Here is a 12,388-nt window from a genome sequence, read left to right as displayed (position 1 = left end):
TTTTTGGTTTCTGTGTGTTTAAAGGAAAGCTTAAACTAGGGCCCCTGCCCAAATACATCATAGTACAGCCCCTTTTTCCCGCAAACTGAACTGAGATTTTTTTTTTTTTTTTTTGAGACGGAGTCTCGCTATGTCGCCCAGGGTGGAGTGCAGTGGCCGGATCTCAGCTCACTGCAAGCTCCGCCTCCCGGGTTTTTACGCCATTCTCCTGCCTCAGCCTCCGGAGTAGCCGGGACTACAGGCGCCCACCACCTCACCCGGCTAGTTTTTTGTATTTTTTAGTAGAGACGGGGTTTCACCGTGTTAGCCAGGATGGTCTCGAACTCCTGACCTCGTGATCCGCCCGTCTCGGCCTCCCAAAGTGCTGGGATTACAGGCTTGAGCCACCGCGCCCGGCCAAACTGAGATATTTCTATTCTGAGTAAACAGATTCCGAAGCCCACTTACCCCTCAAAGCCTGCTCGGCCAAGCCAAATGGCACTTATACACCAACTCTGGGGCCCAGGAGGCCTGCCATGCAGTTCCAGAAAGGCTAAACATGTTGACACAACAGAAAGTAGAACCTTAAAATGAAAAAAAATATATATATATGGCTCCCTTGAAGACCTCACCCACCTCCCAGCCAGCCTCAGGATCAACTAACTATTTAACCACCTCTGATTGAAAAAAAAATTATTTAATTACACAAGTAATACATATTTATTGTGAAAAATCAGCAAGTACAGATTTTTTAAAAAATAACTAAAACCACTTCTCTTTCCTCCCTGATCATCAGCATTTTCAGAGAAGGGGCTGGGAGGCCTGGTTGGGTGATTATTTTTAACTTATTAGCCTCAGATGCTAGCCTACGTTTTATTTTTTTCTTTTAAAAAGAGTAAACATTGTGTTCTCTCTTCTGCCAGGTATTTTTATCTGAATGGTTGATTAGATAGATGGTTTGTTTTGTTACTGAAATGTCGTCAGTTGCATCTGCGGCTCATACCTGCTGTCCCTGCTCTAGTTCCTACTGAACGGCCAGCCTGGCTGCGAATTAGTGTCCACGCACCTGCCTCCGCAGCACATCCTCGTGCCTGGGGCCGCCTCCTGCAGGGGCCCGGGTGTATTTCACCAACCCCCTCTTGCTGAAGGTGCATCCGTGAGGATGCCGCATGTCCGTATTGATACCGACGGATGGTCATGGTTTGCTGTTCAGTAAAAACACACGCACAGAAGAGGGCTATGCCCTGAGCCCGTACCACCTGCAGCCTGTGATTCCTAACCCTGTCCTGCCCCTCTCTGTGCAGCACACGGCGGCGGGAGACGAAGGCGGCGGCCAGTCACTGGTGTCACCGGGCAGCTGTCTGGAGGACTTCCGCGCCACGCCATTCATCGAGTGCAATGGAGGCCGCGGCACCTGCCACTACTACGCCAATAAGTACAGCTTCTGGCTGACCACCATTCCCGAGCAGAGCTTCCAGGGCTCGCCCTCCGCTGACACGCTCAAGGCCGGCCTCATCCGCACACACATCAGCCGCTGCCAGGTGTGCATGAAGAACCTGTGAGCCAGCGCGTGCCAGGAAGGGCCATTTTGGTGCTTATTCTTAACTTATTACCTCAGGTGCCAACCCAAAAATTGGTTTTATTTTTTCTTAAAAAAAAAAAAAAAAGTCTACCAAAGGAATTTGCATCCAGCAGCAGCACTTAGACCTGCCAGCCACTGTCATCGAGCGGGTGCAAGCACTCGGGACCCCTGCAGGGCAAGCCCTGCCCATAGAAAGCCAGGAGCAACCCTGGCCCCCGTTACCCCTGCTAGATGTACCGCCTGGAGGCACAGCTAACCACTTCGCACACACCCATGTAACCACTGCACTTTCAAATGCCACAGACAACTCACATTGTTCAACTCACTTCTCGGGGTGGGATAGACGAGACAACAGCACACAGGCAGCCAGCCGTGGCCAGGGGCTCGAGGGGCTCAGGGGCTCAGGCACCCGTCCCCACATGAGGGCCCTGTGGGTGGGCCTGGCCCTGCTTTCTACACCAATGTTATGCCAGCTCTATGTTCTCCCAAATACCGTTGATGTGAATTATCTTCAAGGCAAAACTGTGCTCTTTATTGTAAAAAACACTGATAATCACATAGCGGTCGGTCATTCTTTTGCCACATCCCTATAGACCATTGGGTTTGGCCAAACTCAGGCGGAAGTGGAGACCTTTCTAGGCGTCATTGTCAGCCCTGCTACTTGAAGGTACACCCCATAGGGTCGGAGGTGCTGTCCCCACTGCCCCACGTTGTCCCTGAGATCTAACCCTCCACTGCTGGGGGTGAGCTGTGCTCTTCTGACTACCCCCTCCTGTGTAACGACTACAAAATAAAACTAGTTTTGAATATTTTTAAACCCCACGTTGCTGACTGCCTTAATCTTATCGTGTTCACAGAGCAAAATGTTTGATGAATGCAAGGCACTGCCTCTACCCATGCTGCTGTTTTTATCCATCTCAGTAGAGTTGAACCCATTCGTGGTATTGCAGCCAATTCTCAGGGAATGTGTTTATGTTTATAGCTCACACCTGTAATCCCAACATTTTGGGAGGCCGAGGCAGGTGGATCACCTGAGGTCAGGAGTTCGAGACCAGCCTGGCTAACATGGTGAAACCCCATCTCTACTAAAAATGTAAAAATTTGCCGGCGCCCATAATCGCAGCTATTCGGGAGACTGAGGCAGGAGAATCACTTGAACCCGGGAGGCAGAGGTTGCAGTGAGCTGAGATTGTGCCACTGTACTCCAGCCTGGGCAACAAAAGTGAAATTCCATCTCAAAAAAAAAAAAAGAGAGAAAAACACCCCAACCAGCACTTGTGGGAATTTGGAGAAAGGGCACTTCACAAATGTATTTCCAAAGTCATTCAATTCGTTCCAACATAGGCTGGGTGCAGTGCCCCACATCTGTAATCCCAGTACTTTGGGAGGCTGAGGTGGGAGGATCACTTGAGCCATAGGAGTTTGAAACTAGCCTGGACAATATAGTGAGACCCCATGTCTACAAAAAAAAGTTCCCACATAACTTCCCAAGTCAAAGCTCAGTATTTCAAAGAAACAGTCTCCGAGATTCAGCTCACAGAGTTTGACTCTCTGAAATGCAAGTTCAAATTGAAGTTTTCCTAAGAAAAATGTTCACATTATGAAATAAGTATCCTACCTTATAATGTTATTTGAAACAGATAAACAGCTGCCGTAGCTCATGTTCCCCCAGAAGCTGGCTGAGGCCAGGACCTCTACAGAGCAGGGCTATGTGGGAAGGTGATTTCAGGAAGCCTGAGTGGGACCTGGAGGGGGAGAAACCAAGAATAAGAAAAGCCAACTCAAGGATGTGAGACTAAGGGGGTTACCAATGTGGATGGTTTAGGCTTGATCCTGCTTGGGATCCACCAAGGAAGGAGCCTCAGATGGTCCAGGCATGGCTTGGAAAGGGAAGTGTTCTCCATCAGCTGTGGTCTTGACTGGTCGGGGGTTGCCTGAGGGTGTTAATTCCCTCACACTCCTGGGTGCGCCACACACCACCACGGCTGAGCGGGCTCCTGCCAGATGCCAGGTAGAGGTGGTAGAGAACCAGGCAGAGCTGAGACACGGTGTGTCAGGCCACACCTGCACGTGGCCGGTCACCACGGCAATAGCTGCAGCAAAACGGTGGGCCCAGAGCGTGTGAGACGGAGATCAAGAGACCAGAGCTTGCAACCACAGCAACTCTAGAAGCTGGGAAGCAGCAAGTCATTCTAGACTCCACCCCCACTGCCAAGGAGGCAACCACAAAGTATGCTGCGGTCCTGAAGACCCCTGCTCGACTGGGGTAGGCTGGATACCTTGTGTGGTGGTCACACTTCAGCGTCAGTACCCAGTGTTAAACATCAAAGAAATGTTTCACCTTAGACCTAAAATACATGAGAAGACGAAGATCCTCAACACAATTGGTTTCCAAAATGTGGATTATAAAATATAAATCAATCACAATTCATAACCCCGACATCTGTGCCAAGGACCCCACGATCCCGCTGAAGTATAGCGAGTGGAGATGCCTCATCTGGAATCGAACCATTGGCTATCCCACACCTTGAAAATCAGAGCTCTGCCCTTCATGGACCCTGCATGTTGCATAAGACAGATTTTTCCAGGCTAGTTTCTTGGTGCCAGGAATAACTGCCCCCTGAGAGCTGAGCGTGCTTGAACCATCAACTAATGATGTGCCACATTTTCCAGAGAGTGGGTGCCCCAAAGTCAGGATCACTTCTGCCTCCCAGCTGCTTTAGACAGTGACTTTCAGCACCCCTGGCAGAGATGCTGCTGGAATGTGCATAGAAATGCATCTGCAGTCATCCTGACTGGGTAGGGGTACCCAGAAGATTCACAAGCCCCTGGAGAGCACATCAGCCTTTAATCCACCCAAGAAAAGCAAGTTGGCAAGGATGGCCTGGATGGGTTGCTTCAGTGAGCCGGGCCTCCGGTAAAATGCATCGAAGTACCTGTGCATCAGAGTGACGTCAGGAGAATCAGATCAGTCACTACACGTGAACGTGCCTAAGCTGCAGGCATGTATGCACTCGTACCTGTCCAGGACCTAAGAGGAAGGAGGTAGAGAATCGCTGCAACTTGGGAGTTCTAAATGTGTTGAGGTTGAGCACTATGATTTCAAATGCACAGTACAGGGAAGGGAGTAGAATGATTTGGAAAGTAAATTCCACGGCATGCTAGACATGGGAGGGAAGGGTAACACGAGCCACCAGGAGGATCTTAAAGTGACAGACCAAACCCAAGCAGATGTCTTGAAGGCAACGAGGGAACAGCATCCTCACCTCCCACACGTGGTGCAGCAAGAACCTCACTCTGCAGACTCAGGAAGCCACCACGCTGCAAATATCTAGGAGCTGTTTGTATTCATACAGCGTAAGTTCAGCTCAGACAATAAAATGTCAGGCTGTCCTCCCCCTCCCCGCTGAGAAATGCTCAGTGTTTCTGGTTACACCTGGAGGTGGCTTTTCCTTGAGGCCGCCTTCCTGGAAAAGGGCCATCCACTTATTTAAAAAGAAAACCCTGCAGAAGTTTCAGGAGCTCACTGAAGCCAGTAGGGGAAAGGTGCTGTTAATAATATAAGTAATTTGGAAATGAGTGGCGTCTCTAAGACCAAAGGCAAAGAGAACTGCACACAGCATTGTACTCTAGTGGATAAAGTTGTTTCTTGCAGGAGTACTGGTGAACAGTGCTGACACTGCATTCATGCTAAAACTGAACCATTGGTTGGGCACGGTGGCTCACACCTGTAATCCCACGACAGAGAAAGACTCTGTCTCCAAAAAAAAAAAACAACATCAACAAAAAAAAAACTGAACCATTAATTAAGTGGATGGTCGGTGGGAGCCATGTTTCTTATTGGAGGAGAATTTACAGCAAAGTGGGAAAATGACACAATGATTAGAGTCAGAGATATCAGAAGAACTCAGGTTCAGCCTATTATAGACACCTATAGTCGCATAAAGAAATATCTGTAGGTATGTGTACATATAGGGGTAGGTGTGTGTACATATAGGGGTAGGTGTGTGTACATATAGGGGTAGGTGTGTGTATATATAGGGGTAGGTGTGTGTACATATAGGGGTAGGTATGTGTACATATAGGGGTAGGTGTGTGTATATATAGGGGTTAGTACACACGCATGTATTTCTTTGCTCTGTCAGCTGGGAGGGCCTGAGAGAAGCAGCCCCCAGGAGCAGTGAGCACACCTGGCCCCAGATCTGGGTTTCTAACACTCTTCTCCAATAAAAGGACCCGAGGCTCCTCGGGGAGATGGCTGATTCTGAGACTGGGGCAGGAAATACAGACGATGAGACTGGAACATCTTGTAGTGCCAGAAAGTAAGGAAGTGCTCAAATAAAACCCCAAATGGAGATATGTGGAAGTGACACGGGAGCCATCTGAAAGAGCTCCCTAAGACCCAAGACGAAGCCGTCTGAACAAGAAAGTAAAGTGTTAGATAACAACCCAAAGTATAAAATCAATATCCATAAGTCCATTCTGAGTCCTCAGCCTTCCTCTCTAAGGATGACCTGCTGTTCCCAGCGCCCAGCGAGGTCCTCAAGGCTGGACGGTGTCCGAGGAAGAGCGGCTCATGGGTGGCGTATCTCCTGCACGGCCTGTGCCCAGCTGTGTGGGGCAGCTACGGCTCCGATGTTGATGCACGTGTGTGTGCAGCTGTGCAGTGGCGCGTGTGGCACGTGTACACCCTCCCCAGAAAACAAGCACTTTTCCTGCTCCTACACCTCCCCGTCAGGCACGTCTCACAATTCTGCCAAAACCAAGGGAGATGAAAAACGAAATGTCACAAAGACAATGTGCCCTTTTTTTTGAGACGGAGTCTGGCTCTGTTGCCCAGGCTGGAGTGCAATGGCAGGACCTTGGCTCACTGCAGCCTCCACCTCCTGGGTTCAAGCCATTCTCCTGCCTCAGCCTCCCGAGCAGCTGGGAGAGGTGTGCACCACCGCACCCAGCTAAATTTTGTTGTATTTTTTAACAAAGACGGGATTTCATCATGCTGGCCAGGCTGGTCTTGAACTCCTGACCTCAAGTGATCCCCTCCCAAAGTGCTAGGATTACAGGCATGAGCCACCCCGCCCAGCCCCAAGGCAGTGTGCTTTAAAGCGAAGCTGGCTTTCTCTCTGCCATTACTGAAAAAGGGAAAATCATTGCTTTCTGGCCATTTTTCTCTAGTGGCGGCTTCACGGTGACATCTCTCCGCTGGGGTTGGGGGTGGAAGAGGACAGTCATCTTCCTCCTGTGGTCCAGCCCCTCTGCAAAGGGTCTCCCGGCTGCTCTTCCTGCCTCACACTCCTCTGTGAAGTAGGAACGATATTCCCCATTTCATAAAGAGATTTTCCCCAAAGATGGCAAATCAACTTGCACAAGATAACACAACACATGTACTCAGGGGGCATTCAAGCCAAACCTCTACACCGGGCTGACTTCCTAAAAACAGCGACCATTGAGCATCAACCATGTGCCAGGCACCCGAGGCACTTCACACAACATGACCTGCGCGGTTCAGAAGCCTCAAAGTGGGGGTCATTTCCGCATACTGCCAGAGTCCCTGCACCCGAGGGGTATTTCACAATTTCACTGTACAAGCCCATTTTAATTAACTAAGTTCTTCTCAGAGGCCAGGAACACACACTTAGAGATGGGAGGCTGCAGCTGCAAAGCCACATGAGATGGGGCAGGAGGGGACTGCTGTCTTCCCGAGTTTAAAATACGCCCAGGAGCCCCCTTCCCCCACCCCACCTGCAGATTCACACTTGAGGGGATCTTGCCACATGCAGGGGTGACTCAGGGACCTTCTTCTCCTCCCATTCATGGCCAAAGTACAAGAACAAAGGGCAGATGGATGGGGTGGAGCCCGCTTAGAAGATGTGGGTCCCGTGACGACATAAACTAGCCCTAAAGCTGGAGCCATTCCTACAGAGGCCGTTTCATCCTGCATGGGACAGGACCCCGCCTCTCCTCCAGGTGGGACCCAATCCTTTGCCTTAAACTGGCTTATTCTTAACTGTACACTCACAAAAATAATCCATTTTATCTGCAGGATTCCCGGGAAAGGAATTCTTGCATTCGGATTATGAGGACTCTGTCCAGGGGGCTCTCACACCTCCCTCGAAGCAGGGAGAGCTTGCCCCCGGCCATGGGAGCCGCCCGCCACACAGGGGTTGGTGAACGAGGCTGCCATGCAGTGAGGCTGAGGGAGAGGGTTTGAAGGTGCTACTGGGGATGACAGTGACCAGTCCCAGGCCTGCCACCTTCAGACCGAGAGCAGGCACAAGCCAAGTCTGCTCACTTAACTGAGACCAGCTCCCAGGAGACAGCGTTCCAGGCCCCAATGCCTTCTCCCTGTGGGAAAATCTGGATGGGGGATTAAAAAAAAAAAAAAAAAAGGTAGGGCTGAGGCTTGTCCTGGACCCGTGGGTATCCACCATTTGCAGCCCGATCAACCAAGCCCACCTTTAGGGGAGGAAAGACAGAGCAGCAACCGGAACATGGCATTGAAAGTCTGAGGCTCATACTCCCAAGGCACCATGCCCCAGGCAGGACCTTCCACATATTTTGACATCCCAGGAAAACAGCCATTGTAGACTGAGCTGGGAGGGCCTGGTGAGGAAGTGTGGGGGGCTGGAGCCAAGGCCTGGGCGTGTCTCACTCCGGCCACTGACACCCTGGCCCAGGACACACTTTCTCTGGCCTTGGGTCCGCACATCCTCAAACAAGGTGCCCTCCAGATCTGATCCCTGAGGGCTGGGCCAGTGGGTTCAAGGCAAACACAAAGGGAAGGGGAGGGACACAGAGCTTCATAACCACGCAAGGATGCTTGCTCTGAAGGCATCTGCTCTCCCTGAAGGAAGCAGCCTGGACCACAAGGGAGGACTGGGCCAAAGAGCTTCCAGAGCAGGTACAGAGGAGGCTGAGTGCAGGCGGTATTGTGTGTGTGCAGGGTCTCGGCTGTGAGTGCAGGGTCTCGGCTATGTGTGCAGGGTCTCGGCTGTGACTGCAGGGTCTCGGCTGTGTGAGCAGGGTCTCTCCACTGTGTGTGCAGGGTCTCGGCTGTGAGTGCAGTGTCTCGGCTATGCGTGTGTGCAGGGTCTCGGCTGTGAGTGCAGGGTCTCGGCTATGTGTGCAGGGTCTCGGCTGTGAGTGCAGGGTCTCAGCTGTGAGTGCAGGGTCTCGGCTGTAAGTGCAGGGTCTCGGCTGTGAGTGCAGGGTCTCAGCTGTGTGAGCAGGGTCTCTCCACTGTGTGTGCAGGGTCTCGGCTGTGTGTGCAGTGTCTCGGCTGTGTGTGCAGTGTCTCGGCTGTGTGTGCAGGGTCTCGGCTGTGTGTGCAGTGTCTCGGCTGTGTGTGCAGGGTCTCGGCTGTGTGTGCAGGGTCTCGGCTGTGTGTGCAGTGTCTCGGCTGTGCGTGTGTGCAGGGTTTCGGCTGTGAGTGCAGGGTCTCTCCACTGTGCATGCAGGGTCTCTCCACTGTGTGAGGAGGGTCTCAGCTGTGTATCCACCCCACCGCACCCAGCCCCTCTGTCCTGTTTCAACAGTAAGGCTCGAAAGATCCAGCTCTGCGAAGTGGGAGGATGGAAGACCACTGCACACTGTGGAGAAGAGGCTGTGCTCCTAATAAGGGCACGTAAGAGGACGAGGGGCACAGGCCACCCTGCCTGGCCACAGAAAGGAAGATACGAGCCGGACTCCACCAACCAGGTCTGGGAGGATCTGTGCCTTTGAAATCCTCCAAACACCCGGAGGCCACCCTACTGCACTTCCACCAGGGTCTCTGGGTCCGGGTCCCACTCTTCTTCCTCCTTCAGAGGTTTGTGGTCATTGCTCAGTAGGGACTCAGCCTGGTTAGAGTCTCCTAGGAGCACGGAGTGAAGGCCCAGCCCACAGCCATTGCCCCTTCTCTCTGGAAGACAAGTACCATCTCCGTGTCTCATGGGGTCTGTCTCATGGGCCTTGAGCAGCAGCTCGCCTCTGCTGGAGAGATCCATGTGCTGGGAGCACCCGTGTGCTATGGGGATCCGAGTGCTGGGAGGGACCCATGTACTGGAGGGACCCGTGTGCTGGGGGGAACTGTGTGCTGGGGGGACCCATGTACTGGAGGGACCCGTGTGCTGGGGGGAACTGTGTGCTGGGGGGACCCATGTACTGGAGGGACCCGTGTGCTGGGGGGAACTGTGTGCTGGGGGGACCCATGTACTGGAGGGACCCGTGTGCTGGGGGGAACTGTGTGCTGGGAGGACCCATGTGCTCGGAGGACCTATATGCTGGGGGGATCCATGTACTGGGGGGATCCGTGTGCTGGGGGGATCCGTGTACTGGGGGGATCCATGTGCTAGAGGGACCCGTGTGCTGGGAGGACCCGTGTGCTGGGGAGAACCGTGTGCTGGGGAGAGCCGTGTGCTAGGGGGATCCGTGTGCTAGGGGGACCCGTGTGCTAGAGGGACCCGTGTGCTGGGGGGACCTGTGTGCTGGGGGAATCCGTGTACTGGGGGAATCTATGTGCTAGAGGAACCCGGTGCTGGGGGGATCTGTGTGCTGGGGGGGCCGTGTACTGGGGGGCACCGGTGTGCTGGGGGGATTCGTGTGCTAGAGGGACCCATGTGCTGGGGGGAGCCCATATGCTGGGGGGATCCATGTGCTGTGGGGAGCCCATGTACTGGGGGGCACCCGTGTGCTGAGGGACCCATGTGCTGTGGGGAGCCCATGTACTGGGGGGATCCATGTGCTGGGGGGAGCCCATGTACTGGGGGACCCATGTGCTGGGGGGAGCCCATGTACTGGGGGGATCCATGTGCTGGGGGGAGCCCATGTACTGGGGGGCACCCGTGTGCTGGGGGACCCATGTGCTGGGGGGAGCCCATGTACTGGGGGGCACCCGTGTGCTGAGGGACCCATGTGCTGTGGGGAGCCCATGTACTGGGGGGATCCATGTGCTGGGGGGAGCCCATGTACTGGGGGGCACCCGCGTGCTGGGGGATCCATGTGCTAGAGGGACCCATGTGCTGGGGGGATCCATGTGCTGGGGGGAGCCCATGTACTGGGGGGCACCCGTGTTCTGGGGGGATCTGTGTGCTGGGGGGAGCCCATGTACTGGGGGGCACCCATGTGCTGGGGGGATCTGTGTGCTGGGAACATTCATGTGAGGTTGTTTTCCTGGCACAGCAGGGGCTGTTTAAACCAGGAAGTTGGGTCCAGAAACCGCAACATCATACTCTTTAAGAAACCAGGCCTGGGAGCCTGGGGAAGGGGACATTCTGACTGACAGCACCTAGATTACCACATACCCAACCCCAAGACTCCCTGACACCACCGCCAGGGACGAAGCTTCAAGGGCACCAGGAAATACCTGAATATGAGGTGTCATTGAGGAAAGGGTTCTCATCTGCACGGGGACACAGACAGCTGGAAATGTGCAGAAGGGAGCTCCGAGACCACACGCCGCCATTAACCCCGGACCGTCATTTGCTCTTCTCCTCCCTGGAGTGGCTGCTCTGCACAAAGGAAAGACGGATGCTCGAGGTCACGCGCTCAAACCCACACCCAGTGGGGAAATCTGCGCCATCTCCAACGGCTGAGTTGCCCAACTGAGAGATTTCAAGCCTTCCAAGAACTGACGTGGTTTCTGGAAGGAAACGGGCCACATGAGCCAGGCTAGCATCCGAAGTCCACTTGGAATGCAGCCTAGGACACAGGGTACCTGTGGCACACCGTCATTGAAACTGTCCCAATCGCTCAGCTCCAGGAAGGGCTGAGGAGAGAGTGACTGCTCAGTGAGATGTGCCGAATGAATGAACCCCTCATGCCCTTACAAAAGCACTTGTAAGGGCAGCTGGAAGTTCTAGCATAGGAGAGACTGCAGCACCAACTGCTCAGAGGAACTCGTTTAAAAGGAGCCCACAGGGATGCTTATTTTTAGGACAACACGTACAGGATGAAATGCTTAAACAGAGTTGATGGAGAATGTGCCACCCGTGGGCACCGTACCCGGAGCACACAGCCCCTCGAGGAAACAAGCTGTCGGGTGCCCAGAGCAGATGGGAAATCGAATCCAAGAATGTTCAGAAAGAACAGGCCTCAGGCATTCATACAGCCCTCCCTGCCTTCAAGCACCAACTGCAAAGACAATGCCGTATGATACTTTCTCTCCCTCCACAGCCTTCAGAGAAAGACTCTGGCCTGGCCAGAGCTCATGCTTATGATCCCAGCATTTTGGGAGGCCGAGGCAAGAGGATTGCGTGAGCCCGGGAGTTCCAGACCAGCCTGGGAAACACAGCAAGACCTCATCTCTACAAAAAATAAAAATAAAAAATTAGCCAGGTGTAGTGACACAGCCCTGTAGTCCCAGCTACTCAGACTGAGGTGGGTGGATCACTTGTGTTCAGGAGGAGTTTGAGGCTGCAGTGAGCTGAGATTGTGCCACTGTACTCCAGCCTGGGCAACAGAGTGAGACTCTGCCTCAAAAAAAAAAAAAAAAAAAAAATTCCAAAGTCTCTTTGGTTAGCATATTTCCTAGATGTGTCACTAGTAAAGATGCACTTTATAGAAAATGAATATAACTTCTGTCCCTAAGTGGTATATTCAGCCAAGTCAATAAAAAGTCATGAGTCAGGCTGACCTGTGTTCACTTCTCAATGGGCTGCTATTGCGAAACTGAAGTTTTAAATCTGAAACCGCATCTCAGCGGGGCTGAGGACCTGCAATCGCAGGGGTTGCCTCAGTGCTTCCTCCTGGGGTCCAAGCTCCCTTCCTTGCCTGAAAAGCACTCACTCCACAGGAGCAGAGAAGTTAGGCCTGCAGCAGCCCAGAAACCGGAGAGCACAGGCCTTCAGC

At 53.0% G+C, this 12,388-nt stretch overlaps 2 protein-coding genes across 2 annotated transcripts in view; one reads left to right on the top strand and one right to left on the bottom strand.

Annotated features, from left to right (window-relative positions):
• Positions 1 to 2,378, top strand: part of LOC105485298 (collagen type IV alpha 2 chain) — a 198,859-nt gene extending 196,481 nt beyond the window's left edge. Inside the window, exon 48 of the mRNA XM_071081045.1 lies at positions 1,284 to 2,378. Within this exon, the coding sequence (XP_070937146.1) occupies positions 1,284 to 1,541 (258 nt within the window). The 3' untranslated portion in view covers positions 1,542 to 2,378. The remainder of the gene's footprint in view (positions 1 to 1,283) is intronic.
• Positions 1 to 12,388, bottom strand: part of LOC105485299 (RAB20, member RAS oncogene family) — a 66,130-nt gene that overhangs the window by 15,870 nt on the left and 37,872 nt on the right. Inside the window, exons 2-4 of the transcript XR_003018842.2 lie at positions 10,905 to 11,049; positions 3,180 to 3,306; positions 448 to 563 (exon numbers count right to left, since the gene is read on the bottom strand). The gene's annotated coding sequence lies outside the window, so the exon portion shown is untranslated. The remainder of the gene's footprint in view (positions 1 to 447; positions 564 to 3,179; positions 3,307 to 10,904; positions 11,050 to 12,388) is intronic.

This window comes from Macaca nemestrina, chromosome 16, assembly GCF_043159975.1.
Source record: "Macaca nemestrina isolate mMacNem1 chromosome 16, mMacNem.hap1, whole genome shotgun sequence".
In the NCBI taxonomy this organism is placed as follows: Eukaryota; Metazoa; Chordata; class Mammalia; order Primates; family Cercopithecidae; genus Macaca; species Macaca nemestrina.
Note: the sequence above shows the minus strand (reverse complement) of the source record. Positions and strands in the feature narration are given on the sequence as shown.